The sequence below is a fragment of the Pezoporus occidentalis genome, unplaced genomic scaffold (assembly GCF_034315485.1).
Source record: "Pezoporus occidentalis ecotype Australia unplaced genomic scaffold, CSIRO_AGI_Poc_V1 ctg284, whole genome shotgun sequence".
NCBI classification, from domain to species: Eukaryota; Metazoa; Chordata; class Aves; order Psittaciformes; family Psittacidae; genus Pezoporus; species Pezoporus occidentalis.
The window spans coordinates 294082-320859 of record NW_026914763.1 but is presented as its reverse complement, the minus strand read 5'-3'; the positions used below and the strand labels follow the sequence as shown (position 1 = coordinate 320859).

The following is a 26778-nucleotide window of genomic DNA, read 5'->3' as shown; positions in this document are numbered from 1 at the left end:
CTGCTTGTAAAATAGAGGAGCTGCCAAATTGCTGGTCAGATTGTAAAGCTTAATGGATGTGAACAGTGATGTTCTAGGTTGCTTCTTTTCCCTCCCATTGTACGCTGGTGAAGTGACTTGCATGCCAATGTCTGTGTCAGCTCACACATTGAAGGGACCCACAAGAGAAGGCATTTCTGTGCATCTCTGGGCACCCCATGAACCTGTGTTGGTACGGGAAGGGCACTTCCATTGCATGAAACGTGTTCTGTGATGCTTGGTGTGGGGACCCAGCCCTGACTGTTACCAGCTTTTCTTGCCTTCGTTGCTCTGCTGGGCTGGAGCCTTCAGCATTTTGCACAATTAATCCCTGTTTATCTCTTTGAAATGAGGATACTGTAAATGCACATGGAGTCGTTCTGTTCCCATATGTTTTCTGACTGAGATTTCTTTCTGATGTGTGTACACAGCCGGTGCTGCCTCATACTGCTGTGTGTCTGGTGTGTGGAGAAGCTGGGAAGGAGGACACGGTGGAAGAGGAGGAGAGCAAGTTTAATCTCATGCTAATGGAATGCTCCATTTGTAATGAAATCATACACCCAGGATGCCTTAAGGTGAGTACAAGGATGTGATACACATTGGAAACAAAACCGGACTGGTTATCACCTTAATGTAAAAGCAGTGCACAGAAATGGGAAAGCTTTCCCATTCTCGTCTTTGGAAACATAAGGGAGCAAAGAGTTGGTGTGAGAAGCAGGGCAAGAGCCATGGCACACACAGCCCTGACTGGCTTCCATGTAACAGCATCCCCTGTAAGCAGAAACTTGCCTTGGACAGCCACCGAAGTGTGTGTGCCTGCGAAGGTCTTGTGTTCTGTTCTGTTCTTCTTTCTTTTTGCCTCTTGTTTAAGGAAGTGAGGAGTTTCAGTTGGGACGGGAAGCTCAAGAGCACAGAGAAATGTGCCTGTGCTTTTGGATGAGTTAGTCACAGTCCCCGTTTCGGTAGCTCCTTCCTGTGTCTCATAAAGTACAGAGGAGCAGTTTGCTGGTGGTGTTTGTCCAGGCACAGATGCGCCTTTCAGCAGCAGCTGGCTTTAAAGATGTTGCAAGCAAATGTTGCAGCAGGAAGACTGCAGCTCTGGCGAGCAAACTGAGCAAGCTTCAAGCTGCAGGAGTGCTCACCCTTGGCTGACTTGAGACCTGTGAGCAGCTATATTCTTGACTGGTAGCAAAAGTGTCATTTTGGGCACATCTGTGTGTATCAGCATTTAGAAGCTTCCTTTCTCCAGAGCTGGTTTGTTTCAGTTGATCAGCCATTTCCTGTTGCTGATTTGTTTATGGTTAAAGTGATTTGCCAAAGCAAATGTATTCTGACACACCGTGCCCCAGAAAGCAGCTTTTGGCTCTTCTGGGATCTCTGGGAGGAGAGGTATGTTCCTTATGCAGGCCTGGGGTGATGCTCTCCTGGCCTTTTCTTGTGCTCTGTGTCATTAGAGCAGAAAGTAGGGTAGCTGGCAAACCAGAACTGTGGCTGTCTCCCTGATTCATGAAATTGGTGCTCACAGCTCCTGCCACAGATGGGCTCTGAAAGGGAGCTTTGCTTGCTTGGCTGTGCTTAAAACGAGGCTTCGGGGGCCGATGAAGCAAGGGAAGGAGCTGCTCCTTTGCAGAGGTACCTCAGTTTTGGCTTGTAGCTGCTGTTCTGCTGTCCCAGTCCTTGCTGGAAGTGCCCTGCGCTCCTCCATCTCTGGCTTTACAGCGTCACTGACGCTTCATGGCTGAGAGCAGAGGGCACAATTGTGTTGTGTCAGTTCAAGTACAGTTTCCTCCCCCCACACCACATTTGGGGCTAGTTGTACAGGATGTGGGTCAGATCTGTGAAATCAAGCAAGTGCTGCTTTGTTCTTTTATGCACATGTGGTGTTCCCAGTGCCGTTCAGGTAACTAGGAATAATGTTGCTTTGGGTGTCTCTGAAAATTAAGCAATGGGAGACTTACAGCCTGCCTTGTGTGTCTTGCATTTTAATTTCTCAATGCTGCTGTTGGGGTGAGATGTTGGGGTAACCAGTGCTGTTGATTTACTGAGACAAAAGGGCACTGGTAGGATTTCAGAATCATCTTGGAAGGCGAGGTGAATCTGTGCACAGGGGAACAGCAAAAGGAAGATGGAGCCTCTTCCTTGGATCCCTCCTTGCTCTTTATTCCCATGTTCCGTGATTTTCTGTGAGAGAAAGATCTGTTGCCATGTCTACGTGTCCTCGAGCCCTTGACATGAGCTAAAGCCCAGAGGATGGAGCCCATAAATAGTCCTTGTGGGAAGTGCGTTTGAATGCAGACACAGCCCCAGGACAGCTGCTGCTGCTGTAGTACATGTGAACTGTTGGTCAGCTCCAATTAAATGTGTGGCAAATGTACTTTTGGGGGGGACTGCAGTAAATTGGTTCAATGAAGGGAGGAGTGTCCTTCCCTGGCTTATTCCCATGTGGAATTAATTCTCTCCAAGACATCTCCAAAGCTTGCAGAAGAGTTTGGCACATGCAGGGGGTAATTTAAACTCCAGGGCAGGTTGTTTCTGATTTGAAGTCCGTCCTTTTCCTCTTCCTGGTTTGGCTATGTATGTTTGTGGTGGGTTTTCTCCATGAAAAAACAGTGTCTGAGGGAGACTTCTTTGAGGAGATCAAGGGTAGCTCAGGTGCTCTGAGACACTCGCAGTGTGGGTGCCTCTTACTGGGAGAGCCCTGGGTACAAGAGCACGTTAGGTGCTTGCATCAGAGCTGTGCTATGGACAACCATGGATGTTCCATGCACTGAGGTGTATCGAGGGATGTTTCTGACGTGCTTCTTTCCTTGGAAATAACCCACAAATGCTCATTTTGCTGAAGAGTTCCTTAGGAGAATGATCTCGGTGAGCCTTTTCTCAAGCACAGCGTTGCTTCCAGAGGGAGCCAGTGAGGTTTTTGCAGGTATATTGCCTTTTGCTGTTACAGAGCATTTGAGTGGAACTGATATTGATGATTTTTTTCTTGCTCCATCTCAAATTGCTGCTGAAGCTGGTTGACTCCTGCGAGTGCCTGCAGTATCTGACGCTGCTTCTTTAAGGACAAGGGGTTTGTTTTCTGCAGTAGGAGCCTGTTCTTTTTCATCTTAGGTGGATCTAGTGATAATGGTGGAAAAGGTGGATATTTAGGTGTCTTGTTGGAGCAGCAGATATGAAAATGTTCCCCAGCACATCTGTACTGCTGCCCATGGCTTCAACCCAGCTGTGTCCCACTGCCTGTATTGTTTCAGTCTTGGCACTGCCAGAATTCATGGCTCTCGCTCCGGGATGTTGGATCAGCATCCTGGAGGCTCCATATTCCCTAACAAGAAGAGTTCCCAGTAGCGTAGCCTCACGTTTAGACTTTCTGAATGGCTGATCTCGTGCTGCAGGTACGGTTCTGAAGCTGCCTCACGCTGTGGCTCAGACACCCACCTGCTGTTTGTAGCAAACACTCAAACCTGGCTGCCACCCAGCCTGAAAGGCTTGGGACAGATTCAGTGCTGGTTTGTGTGTGTCTAATTAGTTTGCTTACAGCCCCTCACATCTGTTCAGTTCCTTAAACTTCACAGAGGGGACAGAGCCGTAATGCTTTCCCTTCAGTAGCATTTGTTCTATATTCAGTGCGGGAAATAACTTGTTCCCAGCTTGGGCTTGGGCCAGGAATTGTTCCCCTGAGGCAGAGATGTATACAACAACTCCTGGAGTATCTTACACCTACCATGGGAAAGAAGGTTCAAAGGCACACAGTTGTGATAAAGCCAGTATTTAAATCCTGCCCACTTCATTTACTCATTTATTAACTCCAGCAGACTTGCTGAGAGAGGCTGACATGGCCTTGCTCTCGCTAGAGTGAAACCAGCCTGGCTGCTGTCTGGCTCGGGGACTGGAGGAAGCAGTTCCCCTAAACCCACGGGCTGGTTCCTGCACAGCCAGTGCCTCTTCACTGCGCTGGGAGGAGAGGAGGAAATGCTTCAGCAGCATGAAAGCTCTGCAGATCTCTGCCCCTGCCTGTTCCAGCAGCAGTCTCCTGCTCCTGTGCTGCTGATGCCAGTGCCCAGCTATTTGTCTTCACAGCAGCATGGGGTTTTCTGCCCCCCTGCCAAGGCTTTTTCTGCGTATATAACTAAACCCTTAAGGATGAATGTGCTGTCAGTGAGCGTATGAGTTGTGTGGAGGGTGTTTTTAGCTTAGCTCTGCTTTTCATCCTCGGCTTCATTCAGAGAGACGTCTTTTCAGAAACACCTATCTCCTGTTTGGAAAATAATGTGGGCTCCTGTATGGAAATTGAGAAACCAGCAGCTTTTGGACTGTGCAGGGCAGGACTGTGCTTTCATTGTAGTGTGACAACACAGAGCGTGTGTCTTCTCTTTCAGATGCCAGTCTCTCATAGCGAAGCAGTAAGCGTTTCTCTTCCTTCCATAGCTGGGTTGCTGTGGGTGTGAGAAACCTTCAAAATGCCTTCATGTGTCCAGTCTTCTGAATAAAAGTGCCTATTCTGTAGCTGACTTGGCACCCATCATCTTTATTGGCACATGGGCTTGAGGGCTGCAGGCATGGGACTGCGAGTTCTGGTCCAGAAAGAAGTATTTTAAGGAACACTTGATTACAGTGCAGGGTGCTTTGCTTCTAAAAATGCCGAGTGGTATTAACGTATGTGAGAATGTGGGTATGGGAAGAATCCCTTCCTGTCAGAGATCAGAGTGTGCCTCACACCGGGGGGGGGAACGGGACCGAGCTGTGCAACTCCCTGGTGTGCGAGGACATGTGGATGGCGTGGGTGCAGCCCTGGTCCTGGGGGGTTTGGTTTGGGCTGTTGGGGTGTGTTCTGTTGCCTTGGGTTCTTTGCAAGGGCAGAATGGGCCCTGTGTTAATGGTGATTGTCATTGACCTTCAGAAAAAGCCCAAACCTGAACCCATTGTCACATACCAGCTTGGCCAGTGTGCTTTCCTCCTCTCCTGGCATGATAAGAAGGGTAATTGGGCAGAACCCAGGGCTTGCTCAGCGCCAGCAGGATGGCACAACACGTGCTGGGTGATCTGGGTGCAGGCACAGGGAGGTCAGTGGTTGGTGAGGGGAAAATGGAGCTCTACAAAACGCTTCTGCAGGATGTACCTGTAGCCTTTTGCAGTGCAGTTGTGGATTGAGCTGTGCCTCTCTTTTCCCAGGTGAAGGAATCAGATGGTGTGGTGAACGATGAGCTGCCGAACTGCTGGGAGTGTCCAAAGTGCAACCATGCAGGGAAAACTGGAAAAGTGAGTTAAATGGGAATAAGCGGTGCTGGAAGGAGATACAACATCTCAGGCATCCCCTCTGGCTTCTAGATCCAACTTTGCCCCATACCAGCTTCTCATTTTGTGCTTAATTCAGTCGAAGGAAGTAAGCTGATGGCTTTCTATTCTCTAATAATCTTTGTATTCTTGCTCCATGTAGCAACACTTCACTCAGAACCCGGGGAGTATTTGGGTTAGTTCTGTGCATTACCACATGCTAATTTCCACCATTCAGATACTCTGAAAACCCCCAAACTCTAGGAGCAATTATGCAAAACCTGAAGTGTCTGTTGGAATTAGTGAAACATTCTTTCTTTACTGAGGCAGACACTTGCAAGCGCCTAGTTACAAAAATAACCTTGTGAAGGTTGAAACTACTTTACTCTTAACTCCTTACTCATCCTTTTGTGTGTTACAAAGTGCTCAACCCACCAGAGCCCGAGGCAGCCCAGATGAAGGCATAAGATATAAAGTTTGTTTGTGTTTTGTGTCTCTTTGGCGTACAAGCAAAAGCGGGGACCAGGATTCAAATACGCATCAAATCTGCCGGGCTCGTTGCTGAAGGAGCAGAAAATGAACAGAGACAACAAGGAGGTGACAGACGCAGCGAAGAGGAAAGGGGAGTGCGAGGAGACCCCTCGGAGGAAGTCGGAGGAACATTCCAAGAAGGCTCCGGTTGACTCGATCCTGAGGAGGAAGTCGGACGAGGTGCATCTCTGGAGGAAAAGGAAGTTTGAGAAGCCCCAGGAATCCCCCATGAGAAAGCGGGTATGCCAGAACCCTCCCTTTGTGCTGGTGGCTCGGGCCTCCTGGCTGACAGCTCATCTCAACCCCACGTTGTTCCCTGATGTTTCGCCTTCCTTTCTGAGAGCTGCCAGTGTGACAGGGCAGGGGTTGAGCGGTGCCACTTGGGTTCACGGTCAGAGGCTGAGAGCGCTGGGCTGTGGCTGTTGGTTTATGCACAATACTGCAAACCCCACTTTAACTGAAAAGTCTTTACATGAGATGCTTTGGAGGAAGAGCAAGGGGGAAAAGCAGTTTGCAATGGGAACTCTTCCATCTCTGTCCACTCGGTGGCGCCTGGCAGCTTGTTTGTGGCTGGTTCAGGGAGGACCCATCAGAGGACCTTTAGCAATGACACCTTCTGTAGCCTGCAGAGAGGAGGAGCTGCTCACAGCAGCCATGTAGGCAGCTTGTCCCTGAGTTTGACAGTGTGAGCGCTTGGGCCAGGCAGGGACACTGAATTGTCATGTGGATTGCAAAATACCATACTTGGGGCATACAGAAAGGCTGGTTTGCAGAGGTAGATACGAGTATTGTCTTGTGAGTAAATGGCTGATGGCTTTAAACTCAGAATCAGTGGCTGGTTTTGTATTGCACATGAAGTACATGAGGAAGGGATTCAGCCCGGCCTGCAAGGCTTGATAGTGGGAATGCTGCAGTACAGTAAATGTAGGGATTGGGGCTGCTTTGGTGGAGTGAGAGAGCAAAATTCAAGACTCCCGTTCATGCATAGCTGCTTTCTGGCCATGCTTTCCTTTTCCCATCCCTTTGGACTGCCCACAGTGTCCATGGAGGGCTTGAATTGCTCCTCGCAGCATGTGAGGACGGCACCAAACCTTCATCAGACAGCACAACCAATGTCGTGGTTTGGGGTTTTTACTTTTCTTTCTTCCAACAGCTAAAACTTGGAAAAGAAGACAAACTCTTCAGGAAGAAGGTACTTTGCCTTTTAATAGATGTCTTCTCAATCCCTTTTAATCCCTTCTCCTGATGTGAGCTGAATGGTGAGCCAGTTTCTCTATCAGTCATGTCCTTGTGTCACTGCAGGCATTTTTATTATCCCATTTACATCTTGCAATGGCAGAATCTCTCTCTCATGGAAACCTTTACACTCCAGGGTAGTTTAGCTGCAGTGTCTGGCTTTACATTTTCTGGTGTCCCATATTAGAGCCCAGCAGAAGCTGTGTTTTGATGACCCAAGGGCTTAAAATCCTGTTTCTATATTGATGTTTTATTCTTCCTGTGTGGTTGAACCTTGTCCCTGCCATGCAGCCGCTCCCCAGTCTGTGCCACAGCACATCCCTGGAGCCCTCCACTGACCCCCCCAGGGACAGCCTGGCACGCAGGTATTGATTTGCCTCCATCTGCCATGAAAACGCAAGTGTGGTGCCTCTGAGCTGCGCACCTCGTGTGAAGGATGCTGCAAATAGTCTGATGTTGTAATTCTTTAATTCTAACCTGTCATTAACGTCCTGTGGCCTCTCCCTTGGTAAGATGTTAATTTAAAGACAGGGTGATCAGCTTTCTCTGCTGTGCACCGCAGTCTGGAGCACAGGAGCGCATCCACTGACTTGATCCAACTAGTTTATTGCAAAAGCACAGACCTTCTTGATATAACAAGTGTGTTCGCAGCACTTCACCTTTCCTTGCCAGTCCAGATCTCTTCTTATTAGAGCTATTTCATTTTAACAGTTGGCGGCTTCTTTCTTGCTTGTAGTGATCAGATTAGACTTGAAGTGTTCCCTGGTCTCAGTTTGTACGTCTCTCACGCTTCTGTCTGGTGTGCATCAAAGAGAGATGTGATTAATGTGAGCAGTGAAGTGCAGTTTGCTGTTAGGAGCAGGGACCGGGGCAGGGAGGAAGGTGCCAGCTAACCCCTGTCAGCCTGTGTTGTACTGGAGATGGTGTCAGTGTCAGGCCAGCAGCACGTCAGACCTGTCAGTCACACTCCCCAGTCTGCATGCACCGGAGGTGGGGAAGCTCGAGAAGACAAACAGGGTTTAGCAGGAGGTAAAGGAGCAGCTAAAGCGTGGTTAAATGAGGCTGTGAGTATCCAGCAGTGAGGGCCACAACAGCACGGCCACGGTCTGAGTCAGTGACCGATGCAGGTTTCAGAACGTGGCCATCAGGCATGACTGAATGCATGTCAGCCAGTGTTTAAAATGGTGCCCCGTGAATGTGTCCCAAGCCTGGTTTCTTCTGGCCTGCTGGGGAAGAGGCTGTCTGTAGTGTGCTGCTTATCTTCTATACATGGATTGTCCGCTGTGTAATGAGTAAGGCCCTTAAATCTGCAGGATTATGCATGGTGAATAAATGCATTTGTCACTCTTTGGGAGTCCTCAGAGCCAGTAGCTGGGCTCCTCATCCACGGTGGCACTTGAACTTGATACCTTTGGCCGGTGAATGTACCCTGGTGCTCGGATGGGGGGGGGCCAAGTGCTGGCAGGCGGCCTGACTGCCGGGCAGGGCTGCCTGTGTGGAGCATCATCAGCATGTGAAGTGTTGCCCAGCTCCTTGTCCTTGCTCAGCCATCAGCCCTTGTCTCTTCCTTTGCAGCGGCGATCGTGGAAGGCTCCCGATGACCGAACTGCCATGATCAAACCCCTGCGGCGCCTCAAGCAGGAGCCAGAGGATGACCTGCCAGAAGCACCTCCCAGGTCCAAGGATAGTGACCAGTCACGGTCCAGCTCGCCCACTGCAGGGCCCAGCACGGAGGGTGCCGAGCCCAGGGACAAGAAGAAGTTCAAGATGAGGAGGAAAAGGCGGCTTCCCAATAAGGAACTGAGCAAGGAGCTCAGCAAGGAGCTTAACCAGGAGATCCAAAAAACCGAGAACAGCCTTGCCAATGAGAACCACCAACCCATCAAATCTGAACCCGAGAGCGAGAACGAGGAGCCGAAGCGCGCCTTGAACAACAGCGAGAGACTCCATAGGTTCAGCAAAGGGTTGAACGGGACGCCCCGGGAGCTGAGGCACCAGCTCATCCCCAGCCTGCGGAGCACCCCCAGGGGCATCACCCGGCCACCGCCTTCGCTCTCGCCTCCCAAATGCATCCAGATGGAACGGCACGTTATCCGGCCACCTCCCATCAGCCCCCCTCCGGACTCGCTCCCCCTGGATGACGGGGCAGCCCACGTGATGCAGAGGGAAGTCTGGATGGCTGTCTTTAGCTACCTCAGTCACAGGGACTTGTGCATCTGTATGAGAGTTTGCAAGACCTGGAACAGATGGTAAGGAGAAGCGGGAAGGCGAGATAGGTGTGGTGTGTGGTGGGCTGGACTGGAATGGGAAGTGGGTGATGGAGGCACTAACATCTCCTAGAAGAGCTGTGCAGGTCACTGAAGCTCTGTTGAGCCCAAGGGGAAGGGGTGACCAGCAGTGTCTGGAGCAGAAGCAGCATCGTGTCTTCTAGTGCTTACTCAGAAACAGCAGTTCCAGCTTTCATGGTATGGGAGCTCTGTGTGTGTGTGTGTGTGTGTGTGTCAGCCTTGGCGTCAGCCTGCTGGGGCCATAGCGCTCCAGCACAGCCTGGTCTGCAGTCAGACACCACAATGTTCCTGCCTGCTGGAACGGCCCGTCTAGGTCATGCCAAGTCTCGGTGTCATTCTGCCCCCAGGACTTGCTGATTGCTAATGCAGTTGTTTGCTTAGTTCAGCTGTTAAATATCTATGGAGATACAGTGAAGGGGTCTTGGTGTTCTCCTCAGAAGGTCTATGCTGTTTACCCATAGAGGGTACATGCAGAGCCATCCTGTTCGCCGTGTTCCCTGTCAGCAGAGCTGATGGAGGAATTGTCAGTTGTATTTACTCACAGCGTGTCCTTTCGGTGCCCAGGGCTAGCAGCATGTGAACGCTGACACAGTTGTGACTGTGCAGCAGCAGGAGGCCTCAGTGGACACGTTTATGTCTTCCACTGAACTTGCAGAGAAGCCTCTTGTTGGCTGTCACCTCACATCCAACTGTTGTGTGCGCACAGATGGGCAGGTTGTAACAGAGACTCCTCTCTAGCACCGTGTAGTAACAAAGTGGGTTAAAAGACGGGGAGGTTGAGAGGTTGATAATTGGGTGCGGGATGATGTGTGTGAGCGTCTCCTCCGTGGGCTTCCCGGTGTCACAGAAAGCTGGGAAATGCCTTTTCCACTTCAGTGCAGGGTTTCCTGCATTTTCTCACTTCTTTCCATTAGAACCTCACACACTCGCTAGGATTTCTTGCTTGTTGCCCATAGAGCACCATAAAGAGAGTGTGAAAACACATAAGCCATATAGCCAGGAAGAACACAAACACACAGCACAGGAGAGGGTTCAGTGGGCTTAAGGAAGGGAAAGCACGGGGAAATCAGGGCGGTAACATTAAAACCCAGTTGTATTCAGTGTAGGCATGGAGTTGTGGCTTGTCTTTAGGGTAGAGAAAGGGGTTTAGTAAGCGCTGTGATGACTTCAGATAGGCTCTGAAGTTGTTGACACTTGTAGCTCTGTGGAAGTAACTCCCTGCTTGGTTGCCTGATGGGGAAACTTCAAACCCCGGTAATGCTGCGTGCTGCTGTCGGGCTGCTTTTAGCGTCACTCACCCTGAGTTTTGCTATTTTGAGTTAAATGCTGTCGTTTTCCCTGCTGTTTAATGGCACCTTTTAAAGTGTTGCAGAAACCAGAACAAGTGCCAGATTAAGTGCTGTGGGCTTTTTTCTGTTCTTTTTGGGTAGGTGCTGTGACAAAAGATTATGGACCAAAATAGATTTAAACCATTGTAAATCCATCACTCCACTTATGCTCAGCGGCATTATTAGGAGACAGCCTGTAACCCTTGATCTTAGCTGGACAAATATATCTAAAAAGCAGCTGAGCTGGCTCATCAACAGACTGCCAGGTAAGTGATGCTTATTTGGACCACCCAGTTTAGCAAACCAGTTTTATCTGAACTGCAGTTCCCTGAGGAGTGTCTGCAGGGATCCGGGTATCCTAGGGGAGGAGACCTGTAGCAATGAAGCCTTGGTGGGTTAAAATGGGCTCAAACTGGTTGTTGGGACTTGTTGGATGAACTGATTTGAGGCAGGTCTTTAACAAGGGCTAATGAATGTTGCTGTGGAAGGTGCCTGTGCTGAGGGGGTTAGCAGAGGGGTGGGGGGTGGTCCTGCTGTCACCCACAGTAATGAAGTTCTAGGTGGTGGGAGGGATGGAGAGCTAGGCAGGGTGCCCTGGAGCGCTGGGATTGTTCATCCCGCTCCTGCCCATGGGAGCAGAGATCACTGTGGTGGATGTCTCCCTGTGCTCCAACGTCTTCTGTATCCACAGGTCTTCGAGACCTGCTGTTATCAGGGTGCTCGTGGATAGCAGTGTCAGCACTTTGTAGTTCCAGTTGTCCTTTACTCCGAACTCTGGACGTGCAGTGGGCAGAAGGACTGAAAGACGCACAAATGAGAGACCTCTTGTCACCGCCCACAGACAACCGGCCAGGTAACAGGCGGGAGGAGCCAGGGGACCTGTCCCAGTCACTGCTGCTAAGTGCCCTTAGAGGAAATGGGCAGAAACCCCCACGGCTACAGCCGGAGGGGTTCAGGGCTTCAGGGTGTTCACAGGAGTGACTTTCAACACCTCCTCGCTGGATGGGTGACGAGTGGTGTTCTCTGCCTGCTGAGCAGTCTGAGCCACTGCGCTGGTTTTCTGTCTGACTTTCTTCTCTTCAGGCTGCAGCGGGTGTACTTTAGAGAGTATGGAAACCCTTCCTCCCAGTTCAGGGAAGGAGCAGTTCTGTGGGGCATGCCACATTCGCACGGATGTCAGCTCAGGTGAAATTTTGAGCAAATCAGATCTGCTTTCTGGCATGCACTGCACAGCCTACCGCTTATTCCCGACGTGCAATTCCGCTGGGCCCCTGCGGTTACATTCATCCCTTTTTGTTCTGGAATCAGGAGCTGGCTTTGCCCACGTGCCTGTTCCAAACATAGACAAAGTGTTCCTGCTGACGTCCCCTCCGAAACTCCAGACAGGCAAAAGCGCCTGAAGTTGACTTAGGGCAGCAGTGTTGTTGTGTCACGGTGCATTTCATACAGACCTGCAGATGTTGGCAGCTCACGGGGTGGAGGGGAGACTCACGGGAGTGACCGTCTGCTTCCGCTTCCCAGGTCAGATCGACAACCGCAGTAAGCTACGGAACATCGTGGAGCTGCGCTTGGCTGGCCTGGATATCACAGACGCTTCCCTGCGGCTCATCATCAGGCACATGCCTCTGCTCTCCAAACTCAACCTCAGTTACTGTAACCACGTGACGGATCAGTCCATCAACCTGCTGACCGCGGTCGGGACCACCACGCGGGATTCTTTAACGGAAATCAATTTGTCAGGTGAGAGACGGGAGCGCAGGGGAGGAGGAGGAGGATGGGAATCATGGAATCACAGAAGGGTTTGGGTTGGAAAGGACCTTGAGATCATCCAGTTCCAACCCCTGCCACGGGCAGGGACACCTTCCACTGGAGCAGCTTGCTCCAAGCCCGTGTCCAACCTGGCCTTGAGCACTGCCAGGGATGGGGCAGCCACAGCTTCTCTGGGCACCCTGTGCCAGCGCCTCAGCACCCTCACAGGGAAGAGCTTCTGCCTTATATCAAACCTGAATCGCCCCTTGGCCTTGAGTGACAGGGATTGGAGAAGGGAAATCCCTTCTCCCACTGCAACCAGGACAAACCATCCTGATGCTGGGGACCAAACCCAGACACCCCATGAACTTCCCCCCCTTGATTTTGTGTGTCCCCTCCGCAGACTGCAATAAGGTGACTGACCAGTGCCTGTCTTACTTCAAACGCTGCGGAAACATCTGCCAGATCGACCTGAGGTACTGCAAGCAAGTGACGAAGGAAGGCTGCGAGCAGTTCATCGCAGAGATGTCAGTAAGTGTTCAGTTTGGGCAAGTGGAAGAAAAACTCCTGCAAAAACTGAGTTAGTTAAAGGACACGTGTAAATACTGGGGCTGGGGGGGGACGGGACTGAACACACGTAGGGATTTTATTTTCAATTGGGAACTTGGAATATTGGAAAATACCGCGATGGGATTTTACACCTCCTGTTGAGAACAACGTGAAACTACCCACGTTACGAAGTTCAACTTGTGCCACTGGTGAACTCGGTCTCCCTGGGGTGTCCTGCACTGGCTCTTATGCAAATTCATAAGGCGACTGTTACTGGTGAGAGTTGTTCACACCCGGAAGACGACCGAGCTCCATGAAATACTGTTATTTAAAGTACCACAGCATGTGCTTGGTAGTGTAAATTTGATTTCTGCTTTTCATTTCTTAAAACAACCACCACAAAAACGAGAAGTCGGTGTCATGACAGCGGCCCACGCACTACAGCTCTCTCTGCCTTCTCCCCCACGTTTTGTTTTGTTACATCTTACATTATGCAGAACTATTTTTGTACAAAAATTGTTTAAAAATTATTTATGCAATGTTTGAATGCATTACCAGTGTTTCGGTTTTGATTGCCAATTTTTATCTTTACTTATGGTAGGCGAGAACTTAACCTATACTTCGTAGACAGTATCTATCTACAGCCGTGCCCAGGTCAGGAAAAAGTAGGTTCATACTTTCAACCTTCAAGCATGTTTTAATGGAAGTTTATATCCTGCTTTGTATACTTCAGAAGTGACATAAGCATGTTGTGGAAATAAGGTGTAAATTATAGTTGAAGTAAAAAAAAAAAAACCACTTTTATCTGTATAGAAATCACCTTTTTTCTCAAAATTTTAAAGGATTCCAATTTCAGCTTTTGCACATAGGAGGGTTTCACTCTGTAGCATGAGCTCTTGTACTCAATATGGAATTAATTTATACAGTGAGTCCAGCGGTAGAATAAATGGTCAAACGTAGTCTCTCTTTCTTTGAAGTGTGAGTTGAGTTCTCATTTAAGGTTTATAACATGGTTATTTCCTGATTGTAAACTTCTGCATTCATAAGTGCCATTGTTGTACGGTGTTGTTTTCGTAGACCTTCCTGATGCAGTTTTACCTTTGTTGAATTTGTATAAACAATTGTACAAAAACAGGTGCTGGCTCTGCGGGTTTCTGTTCTGTGGCACACGGGGGGAGCTGCGTGGGGGGATCCATGAGTGCTCCTGGTCTCGATCCGCTTGGTGTGTTCCAGGTAGCGTGTTCACAGCGCTTGAGCCCTGTCCTGTACCTCTAGGAGCACTGACAGCACAAGAACAAGGTTAAAGCTTGAGCCGAGCCCCCGACAGCAGTTGAGGAAAGAGGCAGAGGCTGAGAACGCCCATCACAAATCTTTATTACCCTTGTGTGGCAAATGATGAGCACGGAGGTTACAGAGAGGGGGTGTCCTCACTGCCCCCCCTGCTGAACACAGGCTCCGGGCACTCGGTGCCATTAAAAAGTTACTGCTAGAAAACAAAGCCAGTGAGAGGTTTGCTCCCTTCTGATCAATAACCCACAGCAGCTGCAAGCTCTCTGCTATTCTGAGGAGCTGCTGTCTCAAGCCAGTGTAACTTCACATCAAAGATGGGAGCAGGCCTGGCAGAGCTGTGAGTTCCCCAGGGCCCTCGCTCTGTTACTTTGCTGCCACACAGGAAATCAAAAGGAGAAGCTGCAGCTTCACTGAGCAGCCCTGCTTAAAGGAACTGCCTGGAAAATCCACATCCCTGCTTTGCCTCCATTGGGTTTTTACAGTGAACTTAAACGCAGCCATGGCCATGACTGGCTGCAGCATCCTGTCCTTAGAACACAAGCAAGTTTCTCCAGGACACTTAAACCCCTGCTCCGAGCGGAGCCTTACCTCTGCTGATGGCACAGAGCCCAGCTGGGACCAGAGCCAAGGGCTGACAGCAACACCAGGAGTCAGCAGCTGAGGGGAAGCGTGGTTGTTGGTGACACAGCCCTGGTTAAAGCCTGTGAATACGAGGTTTCAAACAAATACCACATCCCCCTTCCCCTGAACAACGACCGCCTGTTTAAGGTCAGTAACACCATGAGTACATTCCACATGTTAGCAGCAAGAAGTTTCGTGACCCTGATTAGTATTCACAGTACAGATGGAGTACAATCATCACACTTAAGAGTAATAGTTACAATAGGCATGAGTGGCTTAAGGAGCACAGTAGTATGGTTACTAGATACCCCCTTCTTAAAAAAATAGGTTATTCCTAACTAAAAAACACTTAGTAATGGGCAGTTGGACACCACACAGAAGAGCCCTGCACAATGACTGTGCCCCACAATGTGATGGAGGCTTGTGTACAGTTCCAAGGAAGGGCCAGGACAGCACATGTAATGGCAAGACATTACTTAAGGGCCTCTGTGCAGGTACCGTTCATGGCAGTGCTTCCTACAGGCGCAGCTCACTGCTGCAGGAGCAGCATCGCAGCACTTACATTCTATAATTACATAAAAGCTGAATATTCAACTGATAGTTGTTGCTTCTAATGCACTAGACAAGGTCACACGCAAATACAGGCAAGCAGCGGTGTTCCTGACTGCTTGCTGAGTCGTGAACGCGTTCATTTGAGGTGGCATTATTCAGAAGAGAGCAAGGACTGCTGTAAACAGTTTGGTCCAACAGCGTGTGGGGTTGTAAGGCGAGTTACTGTACACACAGGAATTGTCCTGCCCAACCCCGGCATTCAGTTACGCTGTAGAAAAATCCCTCACAAACCTTTAGGATCTTAATCTTCAGAATGGTGTTTATTGAAAAGCTGAAGCGCACCCCAAGGTTCAGCATTCCTGCCCCCAGGAATCCTGGATGGGTGACTGCACCGTTGGGCTTTGGGGTTAAGACTTGAAGACGTGCACGGCCCGGACAACGTACTGTCGGCAGATGGGGCACTCGCTCATCCTCTTGCCACACTTGGTGCACGTCACCATGTGGCCACACTCCAGCAGGACACAGTCGATGACGGCGTCCATGCAGATCCGACACAGGTTGTCGTCGTCATCCGTCAGCTGCATTTTCTCGCCCTCTGAAACCCAACAGAGAGGGAGATCATGCACTTGGCAGTGGTGCTGCTGCCTGGGCCCAGCGGTTTTTCTAATCCACAGCTAAGAATTAGTCTATATTTCTTCAAAAAAAGGCGAAGAAACAAGAACAAGAAACCCCCTAAAAAGTGAACAGCCAACATTTGGATTTGTTCTTTAAACTGGGAGACCATTTTCCATTCAGACTATAATGAGCGTGAAGTAACGTGCTGGATTAACATTCAGAGCCTGTTGGTTTTCCATTTCTGAGCTAATTCTGACTGGCAGAACACTTTCCTCAGAAGATTAAACACAGTAATAAATAAATAATAATAATAATAATAAAAATAAGGCTTCCACTTCTTAGTCTACTTTAAGGAAGCTGTGAAGGTGGCAGAACTGAACAAAGCCTGCCAAGTTTCATTGCAAATAGACAAAAGCCCCTGGCAGCAACCAAATGTTCCATCAGACCATGGTAGAAAACCAGGTAAATTTATAAAAATGAGACATTTACAGCTTGATCTGAGGCAGGTTTTTAGTTCTGGTCTATGACCAAATGGAGGGTCTCACTTAAACCATGCTCTGACACCTACTTAAGCCCTGTTTTGATACTCACTTAAGCCCTACTTCAGTTATCACAGGCCCTGCAGTGTCTGTGGCTGGGCATTGGCCCAGGGTTAAGTTCTCCAGCCAACCACAGTGCCCCATTCCTCAGAGCCCAGCTGCTGGGGGCAGCATTGAGGAGCCAGGCAGGTGGTTTTGAAGCTGATAATGACACCAAAAAAGTTGCTTTTCAGCATATAACATCTGACCATGAATCTGTCTGTGGAGATGCAGCAGTCACACAAGGGAAGGACTCCAGTGGTTGAGTGTAAGAGAGGGCAGAACACTCATCACCGAGCTGCGGCCACAGAACCACCTAATGAAAATGTGTACAGAGACTAAACCACTTGAGCTTGGACTTTTGCCACTGTAGCTTCTACTTCTTAGCACAATAAAAGACCTGAATTGCTCTGGCCTGTTGGCAGCCACGGAGCAGCTCCCACTGACGCCTTGTGAAACCTAGTAAAGGATGCAGAGGTGCCAAGTTTCATGTTCTCCGAGGAACCGGTTCTCAGTTGTGCAATTTTACCTCCATGGGGAAAGCTGAGATCTCTGAGCTTTGGAAAAAAGGCTTAAAACCCCAGCACAATCCTGGAAAGCTTCATTTAATCCCTTAGAACCACATTGAACTACTCTAGATGAACCCTAGATTGTTAAAACTCACTTTTCCAGTTGGCCCAGCCGTGCAGACCCAAGTTAGAGACCAAATCCTTCTGTTGGCAGAACCAGCTACTGGAGACCCCAAAATAAATCTTACAAAAGTGAGAATAAGACATAAACCTACGTGTTTTGTGGTTTTCCTCACTCTCTCTGTATAGCCTGCTCACTTTCTCCACGAGTTCCCATTTTTCACAGCATCCTGAGTAGTTGACAAAGTTACAGGCAAGTATTTCCTTCAGCTGCCGAACACTCAATCCTTCAATGTCTTCCAGGCTTGAAATATCAGAGAGAGACGCCCTCGCTCGCTTTCTGGACAGTCCAGGGGTCTGAAACACATCAGTTACATGGTTTTAGCTCTCCTGGTAAGTCCACAGCACCAGATGTGGTGCCGCATTCAGCAACAGCAGCTTGGCTAAAGGTCTATTCTTTTTAAAGCAAGTTATGTACAGATACACGTTGTTAGTCACAGCTAACTAATCAGAACAAGGTACTAAATGTGACAGAAACTTCAACACTTCATAGTATCACAAGGCAAAAAATGCATTCTTGGATAGTTTGCATCTCACCTGCTCTTCTGGACTTTCTTCTTCTTCATTATTGACAGAAGATGTTTCCGTTTGCCCCTGTGTACAAAACAAAACTGATCAGGATAAAACCACTTTATCCCTTATAAAACATCTTCCTTTGTACCAAACTGATCACAGACAAGGACACTCTGAAGTTTCAATTGCTATTAAGCATTATCTGTTCAAGTCACCTCCATCACCTCAACTGGGAATCTTGCCTAATAATCTTCTGTTTTCGGGTCAGAGATAGATTAAAAAAAAAGTATTTTTCCTGCCACCCCAAGGTGTACCAATTGGTGTTTTATTTTAAAGCCATGCACACCTACTGAAAAAGCTATGCCAGACCATAACCCAACACAGTAATTCCTGTACCCGTAAAGGTGTTCCATTTCCTGTGCTTCCACTTCTGTCTGCAAGTTCTCCTTGAGACGACACCGATACAGACATAGAAAATGGATGAGTAAAAAACCCTGAAGTCTGTGACCGTGACGAGTGCAAGCTGCTAGCGTCCATCTCCTCCTCCGAACCTAAGCCGTGGTGGCACAGCACCAGATCCACCAAGTCTTCCTTCTCTCTGCAAGTATCTGTGGGTATGTTTCTGAGAATCAGGTACTGGCGCAGATCCTTCACTTTCAACCTCATTAACTGAGGGCGCTGAAAAGCTGTTTCTTGCAGCAGGTGGCAAGTGGAACATCTCCTGAGGTTCTCTTGTGAAACCGAGCAAACCGAGCAAAAATCTTTCTTGCAGTCACAGCACACGTGCTGAGGAGAAAGAGCAAACAACCACTCAGCTGGACAAGTAACGAAGGCAGACCCTGCTCTTCCCTTCTCTGGGCTATGTCATTTACTGAAAGCCTTTTCGTTGTCAGTTTTGACAAAGAGCATTTTTAGGATGCAAGTCTAGAAAACAGCCCCATGAAACAGTTGTTTTGTCAAAGAGGAGTTCCAGGGAAATCCCACTGCTTCTGTAGCATTCCCGTAAGCTACAACCGTATCTGAGGGTTCAGTGAAAAAACATCATGAATAAACAAATGATGAAGTACTCCAGATGTAGTTTAGACAATAAAAGAAATTAAATGCCAGTTAGTATCATGGTATGTTAAAATACATCTGAATACACTGAGTGTCACAGCTATATTCACACGTGTAAAAAACAATGTAATTCCCAAACTTTAAAGAACACTTTGCTTCCTCAATTGATTCATAGAACTCAAAGTAAGCTTTAAATGTAGTGAACTGCATGGCAGGTAAATACTCCCAAATGTCACTTCTGACAAGAGCTTTGTTCACAAGGCTCATACAACACACACAAGCTGGAACAGGCAATGCTTTGAGCAGTGATTTTAAATGGTCACCCCATCCTCTGTGAGCAAATCAAGTTTTTCAGGATCTTAGTAAATTCATATTAGCTTCATAAAACATCCCTACATAACGCTTAATTCAACGTGTTTGCCATGTGAACAAAGGATGCACAGGAAGGGGAAACTGAACACTCAAACTGAGGAATGAGGCTTCATATCTAAAAGAGCTGCAAGGGATTAGGTCACACTGGGCAGTCACACACAGCAACAGTATTAACAAACTCATTTACTAACCCACCAACCCGCCTCCAAATGAAGCAAGAGGCTGCTGAAGTGCAATAGCATTTAACAGAACTAAACCTGGTCTGGAAGCAAGCAGAATGACACGAGTATGTCACAGAAAGAAGCTGTGATACTACATTGGAAGTTTTTAGCTTTTCCATCACCCAGTTTGTTCACTCCAGTACTCAACCACTATGTGTGGTATCCTCTTCAAAACCAGACTTGTTTTAATGTTTAAGATTCTGAAGCTAAAGCACACATCTTACAAATTAGAATCCTCTAACTTTTAGGTCAGAGCAGATCCTGTGTGTCACCGATTAATGAACATCAGACTCTTCTAATCCTGTCTGACATTAATTTCCTGTGAACTCAGAGTAAAGCACTTACTCCCTTCCCTGGCTCCCTGCCCTGGGTTTCTTTATCTAAAGAAGAATACACATTCATCTCCCAGTATGCCTACAGCTCAGCTCCTATGAGTAAAAACATTATGCAATAGGAAATATACTCACTTTTTTCCTAAAAACCGAAAAGGAAAGCCCACAGGCTTTGCAAACTATGTTAGTGCCTGCAGCAGCTGGGGAAGGGTATGCTGAGAAGTCCGTGTTTGGTGCGAATCGGAACGGGCCAGCGCCTCCTCCAAAGCCAGCCTGCTGGCCACGGACCGCTCCAGTCCCCATCACTTCATTCAGCAATCCACAGCAGGAAGCCCACATGGAAGTAGCTCCCGCCTGAAAACATTCACAAAGCAAAAAAAGAGAGTTAATATCTGAAAGCCCACATCAGATGTGCCTTGCTACTGAAGAGCTACTTCAGTCCATCTGTCATCATCCCAGAAGCATGTGGTGCGAATTCCCGGAGCACCAGGCTGAAACAGCCCAATAATCCCCACTTCCCAGCTGCAAGCCAAAGTCGGTGGGATTTGCTTCCAAGAAGCTAACACAGGCACAAGGAGCTTGCTTTTATAACTCCTTTGCTAGCACAGTTGTGTGCAAAAAGGGTAAGGAATGAGGAGGTAATGCAACAACAAAGCAAAGAACAAGACTAACAGCTAGTCACAGGTGAAGGGCAAAACCTGATGAGATGACAAGTAGCAACACGGCAATTTATCATAATTAGAGCAGATCCCCTGCAGGATCCTCTGCAGAACTAACCCAGCCCTTCTATGACTCACACACAACTCTAAAAAAACACCAAAAACCTTTCTGGATTTTCAAACTGGAAAGTATTAAACCAAACCTCATTAGAAATAGTTGCACTCCAGTTTCTCTGAGAGGGAAATGTTCTTCAAGACCTTCCCTAGCACAAAACGTCTAACAGAACTTAACTCTAAATGAACTTACTCCATATTGACTAAACTTCACTTCTGAGTCACACAATCCTTAAAGACTATGAAACCCCCTAAATACATAAATCAATGGCTACTTTTTAGCCTTGGAAGTCTTTGGCACTAGATTCTCTATCAAAAGTGCATATTCTACTAAAGCTGGAATTTGGACTCCAAATTGTTTCAGGTCACATGTTTAATCACTGAAAGGAAGCTGAGTGGTACAACATTTCAACTATATACATATTATATATGTAAGAATATATATATATTCTTAACTATGCTGATTAGAGCTGTTCTGGTTTTAATTCCAGGGAAGCATCTTTTTTTTTTCCCAAGACACAAAATAATTGCTTTTTGAGACTTGTAGTTCTCACTGCAAAACCTAAACCAACACTTCAGCTCAGTAATGATGGCGCTTTAATTGCTGTAGTAACTGGATTAATTTCTACATTAAGTTGCACATTTACCCTGGACAGAACACGGTCCTGTTTCATTTATGGGAACTTAACACAATATCCTGGGCTATGCCAGGATGTCTCCTTTCAAACCACTGAGCACAACAGGCAAGGAAAGAGTCCTCACTTTGTGGTGAGAAGCAATGCCGTCGGACCAGACGTGTTCTACACCACCACCTTCATGCAAGTGCCTCAAGTACAGAAGATGAGAACCATCCCTCCAACCCACACAAACCTAGTATTTCACTTTCACTGTTGTAAGCTGACATTAGAAGTGTTGCAATACAGCGAAATAACGAACATTTTGCTCCTAAGCGGTACATCACATGACACTCTGTGCAGTTATAACATCAAATATACATGCAACAAATTAAATTCACTAACTTTACAGGTATTTCAAGAGCAGAATCCATGCCAGGCATGACCAGAAACCTCCATGGCAGTGAGCACCCCATGCACAGGAGAAAACCTCCTCCTCAAGCCTCCTGCAAATGGAGCTCAAGGGAGATGAGCTCCAGTGGCCCTGCCTTGACCCCTGGCCAAGACACAGGTAGCCCCAGCACGTGGCTGCACTCCAGATATACAGAGCACTTGGAGCCTCTCCAGCATGTGATCAGACTTCTCTGGCAATCATTAAACCATCATCAAACCCATGCTTGGTTTCCAATTTCCAATAATACAGAGTGGAAACAGATCAATAGTAACTTTTCCTATGCAAGTTCTGCTTAATTATGCTAGATTATTAGGCAAGAGTTATTCTCTTTCTAGAAATACATTCCAAAAACCAATGATTTAAGCCAAGAGAGCACCAAGTTTTAAAACCTTAAACAGCAGGGACTTCTGAAAAACAGAGTATTTTTAAATTATTTAATATTTAAAAATTATCAATTTCCCTGGTAGTTTAACACCTGCTTCCTAGACTTGTTTTATCCAAGAGCCTGCACTAAGTGCTCAGACATCACCATCAACACTAAAACAGATACTCTGGACAATTGTTATTTGGATAAATGAACATTGATAGTATCAAAACCTCTCCACACTCACTGCCAAGCATTCAGTCATTTTGAGGTGAGAGGTAAAGCGTTAATTTTCTCCTTAACCTAAGTCAGCTGTGAATGCTTTCTATGCACTTGTGTCTCATTAACCGATAATCGAATTACAGCGTCTAGACTCTTCGCATTACTCTCTAAAGAAATGAGACCATGCTGAGAAGCACCAACACAAGGTGCAAATGAGACACACTAAAACAGAAACTCCTTCCCTCGAGAATTAATTCAAATTTTGTCCGTTTCTGCACCAAAACCTTTCCAACCACATCAGGCACCACTTCCATGTTCTCACACGCTGCTATCCGCTATCTTCTCTCTCCATATGTTATGTGCATCCCATAGGGGCAAAATACAGCCCTGGAACTTCTCTGCTCTCATTTTTGGCTTTAAGGATGTTCAGTAACCTGCTGAGACTCTCCCCTCAGAAAGACAGCACCCCAAGAAGCTGGGAGGCTGCACGCAGCTCCTTCCACACCAGTCCGAGGAGAATGTGCCATCAAAGCCACCAGACCAAGAGGAGAGCAGCAGAAGGGGTGTTTTTCCTCTCTTTGTAGCTGAAATTTCCTCCATACCCCCATCCTGCGATAAAGCAAAGCTTTCTCAGGAACGCAGCACCCCTCGGAACCCACCGAACTGGCACATCCCCGGTCACCGCAACCCGCAGCCCTCACCTGAACGCACAACCATCACCTCGAAGGCGAAAGAGGCTCCTCTGGGCACCGAACCAGTGGCCGCAGCGGGGCCTCCCCGCACAGCGGCCGGGCGGGGGCCGGCTCCCAACCGCCGCCCGCCTCACAGGCCCAATCCCCACGCGCCGCCGCGAGCCCGGCTCCGTCCCGCTCCTTCAGCCGCGGCGGCCGGGGTGGGGAGGGTTGGAAACGACCGCGGCCGGTGCGCGCACACAGGGGCGGGGGCTCGCCGCGGGCGGCGGCAGCAGGAGCAGGAGGCCCTGCCCGGCTGCTGAGTCAGTGCAGGGCGCTGGGGCTCCTCAGTGAGGCCATGCCCGGCCCGGGGGTCCCTCACTAACGGGGCAGGCCCGGGGCCGGGCAGCGGCCTGGCCTGAGGGAGAGAGGAGGGGCGGTACGGCCCAGCCCGTCCCACCGGGGTCCCGGCCCCGTCCCGCGCCGGTTCGTCCCTCTCCTCCCTCCCCGCAGCGAGGGGAACGGCGCTGCCACAGCAACACCCCCTTCACCTTCATGGCCGCTCCGCCGCCGCCTCTCGCTCCCCGGCGCCGTCCGCCCGGGCGCCGACCCCCGCCCGGCGAGGCGCTACGGCGGGGCCGCCTCACGGAGGGCGGGTCTTCCCAAGGCGCCGCACGCTATTGGCTGCCCAGCCGCCGACGGCGAGCGGGCGGAGCCAATGGGAGGAGAGGGAGCGCCTGTGCGTTGGCGGGAGAAGAGCGAGGGGGGTAACGGAGGGACCCGACCGGAGGGTGCGGGAGGGAGGAGTTACCGGGGTAACGGGGCTGTGAACACCGACCCAGCAGGGGGGCTGTAACCCGCCAGGCGGGCTTGGAGTGAGGAGACAGGCATGGGGTCAGGCACAGACAGGCATGGGGTCAGGCACAGACAGGCATGGGGTCAGGCACAGACAGACACGGGGTCAGGCACAGACAGACACGGGGTCTAAGCACTGACATGGTGTCCAGCGCGCTGCTCACAGAGCTCGGGTCGAGTCTGGCAGTCACCAGAATTCCAAAGTCTCTGCACCTCTGCAAACAAGCAGGGATTGTCAGAGGTGGAATTAAAAGCCCCTGTGCTGTAGGCGAAAGGGCACAGTGCTGATTTTCCTACCAAGCCTTTTGGTGATACTCTTTAAGTAATACAGAAGAGGTTTGTTATTTAAAGCTCCAGCTAGCTTCTAGATGCCATTATTAGCATCTCAGTGCTGTGAATGGAATATATATATATAAAATAACAACCACAGGTTGTAAGAACTGAAAGCTTTTCACCAGAGGATTACATTAGAGAAAGCCACACAATACAAACCCAACCAAGCCTTCACGAAAGCTTTACATAAGAGTGCACAAGGCCAAGAATAAAGGAGGCCTTTGCCAAGACGAGGAACAGACAAAAGTGGCTGAAAATAAATTGTGACTGTAAATCAAATTTACCCGCACAGAAGGTTGCATGCAGCCTTTACTAATTCCTGCAGGAAGGAGCTATTTCTGGAGCAAGTCAGATACAAGAACTGAGTAAAGAGAAAAGTGGTATGTAATTGCCACGAGAACAGAACAGTCTTGGCTGCTGTAGCACCAAGAGCAGATACTTTGTGCAGTCCAACTTCTGGGTTTGCACTGACACCATATTTTAATTCGAAATCAGGTCATCTCTTTTTGGAAATGCTTCTGATCCTCAGCAAGATTTTTATAGGCTATGAACTTTTACACATGATTTAATACAAAATGTCCATCCCCCCCCAATAACTTGTCATTTGAGGCAAAGCAGCTGAAAAGAGAGAACAACCTTGTGACTACCATGTTGGAATGAGCAATGGCACGTTTCCCACATTTCTTATGGCAGAGGATGCCTTAAGGCACTGTCGTGGTTTAAGCCCAGCTGGTTACTCAGAGCCACGCAGCCACTCACACACTCCCTCCCCTTTATTCCCCCAAAAAAGAATATAAATCCCATGGGCTGAGATAAGACCAGTCCAGTAACTCAGGTACAATACAAAACTACTACCACCACCACCAATAATAATAATGATAGGGGAAATAACAAGGGGAGAGAATATAAAAAGGGGGAAAGAAAAAGAAAACAATAAACACAAGTGATGCACAATACAATTGCTCCCCACCCACCGACCAATACCAGGCTGACCAGAGCAGCCATCTGGCCCTTCTGGGTAACTCCCTCCAGTTTATATACCGGGCATGATGTGCTGTGGTACGGAATATCCCTTTGGCTGCTTTGGGACAGGTGTCCTGTCTCTGCTTCCTCTGAGCTTCTTGTGTCCCTCTTCACTGGCAGAGCATGAGACTGAAAAGCCCTTGATCGGAGTAAGCATTACTTAGCAACAACTGAAAACATCAGTATGTTATCAGCATCGTTCTCAGACTAAAACTGAAAACACAGCACTGCACCAGCTACTAAGAAGGAGAAAAATAACTTACAACTGAACCCGGGACAGACACCTTAAGGAATATTGGTACAGTTTGGCTCTATGTCACCTGTTGATTCAGAGTCACCCTTAAACTACCAAATCATACATGTATTTTTGATAATAACCCTAAAATGTGAGAGCTCCTCATGCAGTCGCTGTAAGTGGGGTAAAATCTCTGTCCCACAGAGGAGCCAAACTGAGCTGAAACCTAAAAATGTTTCCTTTAGCTCAGCTGAGGACTTGCCAGCAAGAAATCCTCCCAAACACAGATGTTTTAGGGAGTAACGTGGGACTGAGAGAGCTGAGATCTGGTGACTGTGCTGGCAGCTGCAGTTGCCACTCCCACCTTAATTTGGGCAGATCTTGATGAATCATACGTGTAACGTGATATTTTTTGCACTTCTAATGCATTACTGTGTCTAATGCTAATGTGGAGATTGTTTTTACACTCCATCAGCTTCCCTGTGGCTGAAAAGTTGCCTTTGCAGAAGTTCTATTAATAAAAGACTTGCCCTGGCTGAGCCTTCTGGATCGTGCCAAGGAAGCATTAAAAGATTTAAATCTATTAATGCTGATGTCCCATTTCCTTCTGCCACAAACTAACAAGTGGCAATGACTCGCTGCAGCTCAGTAATCCCCCAAGATTTTACACATCATCAGAAGTTATTCTTACCAAGAATATTCCTTTGGGTTTAATGTAACAACTTGCAAAATTTTTTAGTAAAATTAAACAATAATAATAATAATAATGAATTATTGGGGTTTAGTTGGGAATTTCACGTTGGATATTAACACCCATAGCAAGAATCTTTATAGCATTCTCTTTTTATACCAGAGACGCACATCACTTTGGAATTACCTTTGAGAAGGTTTTCAGGCTGCCGAGGCTTGGTTCAACAGGTTCAGAGTTGCACGAAAACACATGGGTCCCCATACCCAGCAGTGGCCATTTCATGTTTCAGCAGCTCAAGCTTATTACTCATCAGCATCAGCCTATTTTAAGTAAAGATAAAAGAGGACTTTTTCAGTTGCATTACCCAATCTTGAGTTTAAACCAACCAAAATAATCTCCTGCTGCTTATTTGGAGGGTTGGCTTTGAGCTGTGTGGGTTTATTTAGATATGCTTTAAAAGCACTTAAAATGCATAACTGTTCCCTGTACCACACGTTAAAGGGCTGTTAGCAGAGTTCACACGTTGGTTTCAAAGCGTTACACAGGAACACCAGAACCAGATGTATTTGTCATTTCCTTTACCCTCCAAGTTCTGCCTGTGCTGGCTGCATCCAACCGCTGCCTCCTCTCCCACTTCTCCCTGCCAAGGCACTCCACCATTTCAGTGCTTCCTCCCAAACCGCCACACTTCATTTTCAGGAAACGGCAGTAAAATGACCTTTATAACTTAACAGCAG

General features: G+C 48.2%; 2 protein-coding genes across 15 annotated transcripts in view; one reads left to right on the top strand and one right to left on the bottom strand.

Annotated features, from left to right (window-relative positions):
- Positions 1–14101, top strand: part of KDM2B (lysine demethylase 2B) — a 111902-nt gene extending 97801 nt beyond the window's left edge. For 9 of the 13 annotated variants that reach the window (XM_062625912.1, XM_062625916.1, XM_062625920.1 and 6 more), the window contains 10 exons: positions 450–593; positions 5185–5272; positions 5789–6057; positions 6971–7009; positions 8629–9302; positions 10772–10935; positions 11361–11522; positions 11753–11854; positions 12191–12409; positions 12822–14101. In XM_062625912.1, coding sequence (XP_062481896.1) covers positions 450–593; positions 5185–5272; positions 5789–6057; positions 6971–7009; positions 8629–9302; positions 10772–10935; positions 11361–11522; positions 11753–11854; positions 12191–12409; positions 12822–13003 — 2043 coding nt within the window. In that variant the 3' untranslated portion in view covers positions 13004–14101. The remainder of the gene's footprint in view (positions 1–449; positions 594–5184; positions 5273–5788; positions 6058–6970; positions 7010–8628; positions 9303–10771; positions 10936–11360; positions 11523–11752; positions 11855–12190; positions 12410–12821) is intronic. The other 4 variants (XM_062625913.1, XM_062625918.1, XM_062625914.1 and 1 more) reach the window with 4 other exon arrangements.
- Positions 14102–14317: 216 nt separating this feature from the next.
- Positions 14318–26406, bottom strand: RNF34 (ring finger protein 34). Of its 2 annotated transcripts, none has more exons than XM_062625926.1 (6): positions 26228–26406; positions 19942–20160; positions 18222–18611; positions 17850–17906; positions 17408–17609; positions 14318–16025 (listed from the first exon to the last, which is right to left on the bottom strand). In XM_062625926.1, the coding sequence occupies exons 1-6, from the start codon at positions 26321–26323 to the stop codon at positions 15838–15840; spliced, it is 1152 nt and encodes a 383-aa protein (XP_062481910.1). In that variant the 5' UTR covers positions 26324–26406; the 3' UTR covers positions 14318–15837. The 2 variants fall into 2 exon arrangements, with proteins under 2 accessions (XP_062481910.1, XP_062481911.1); XM_062625927.1 differs by lacking the exon at positions 26228–26406 and adding an exon at positions 23456–23517.
- Positions 26407–26778: the final 372 nt, after the last annotated feature.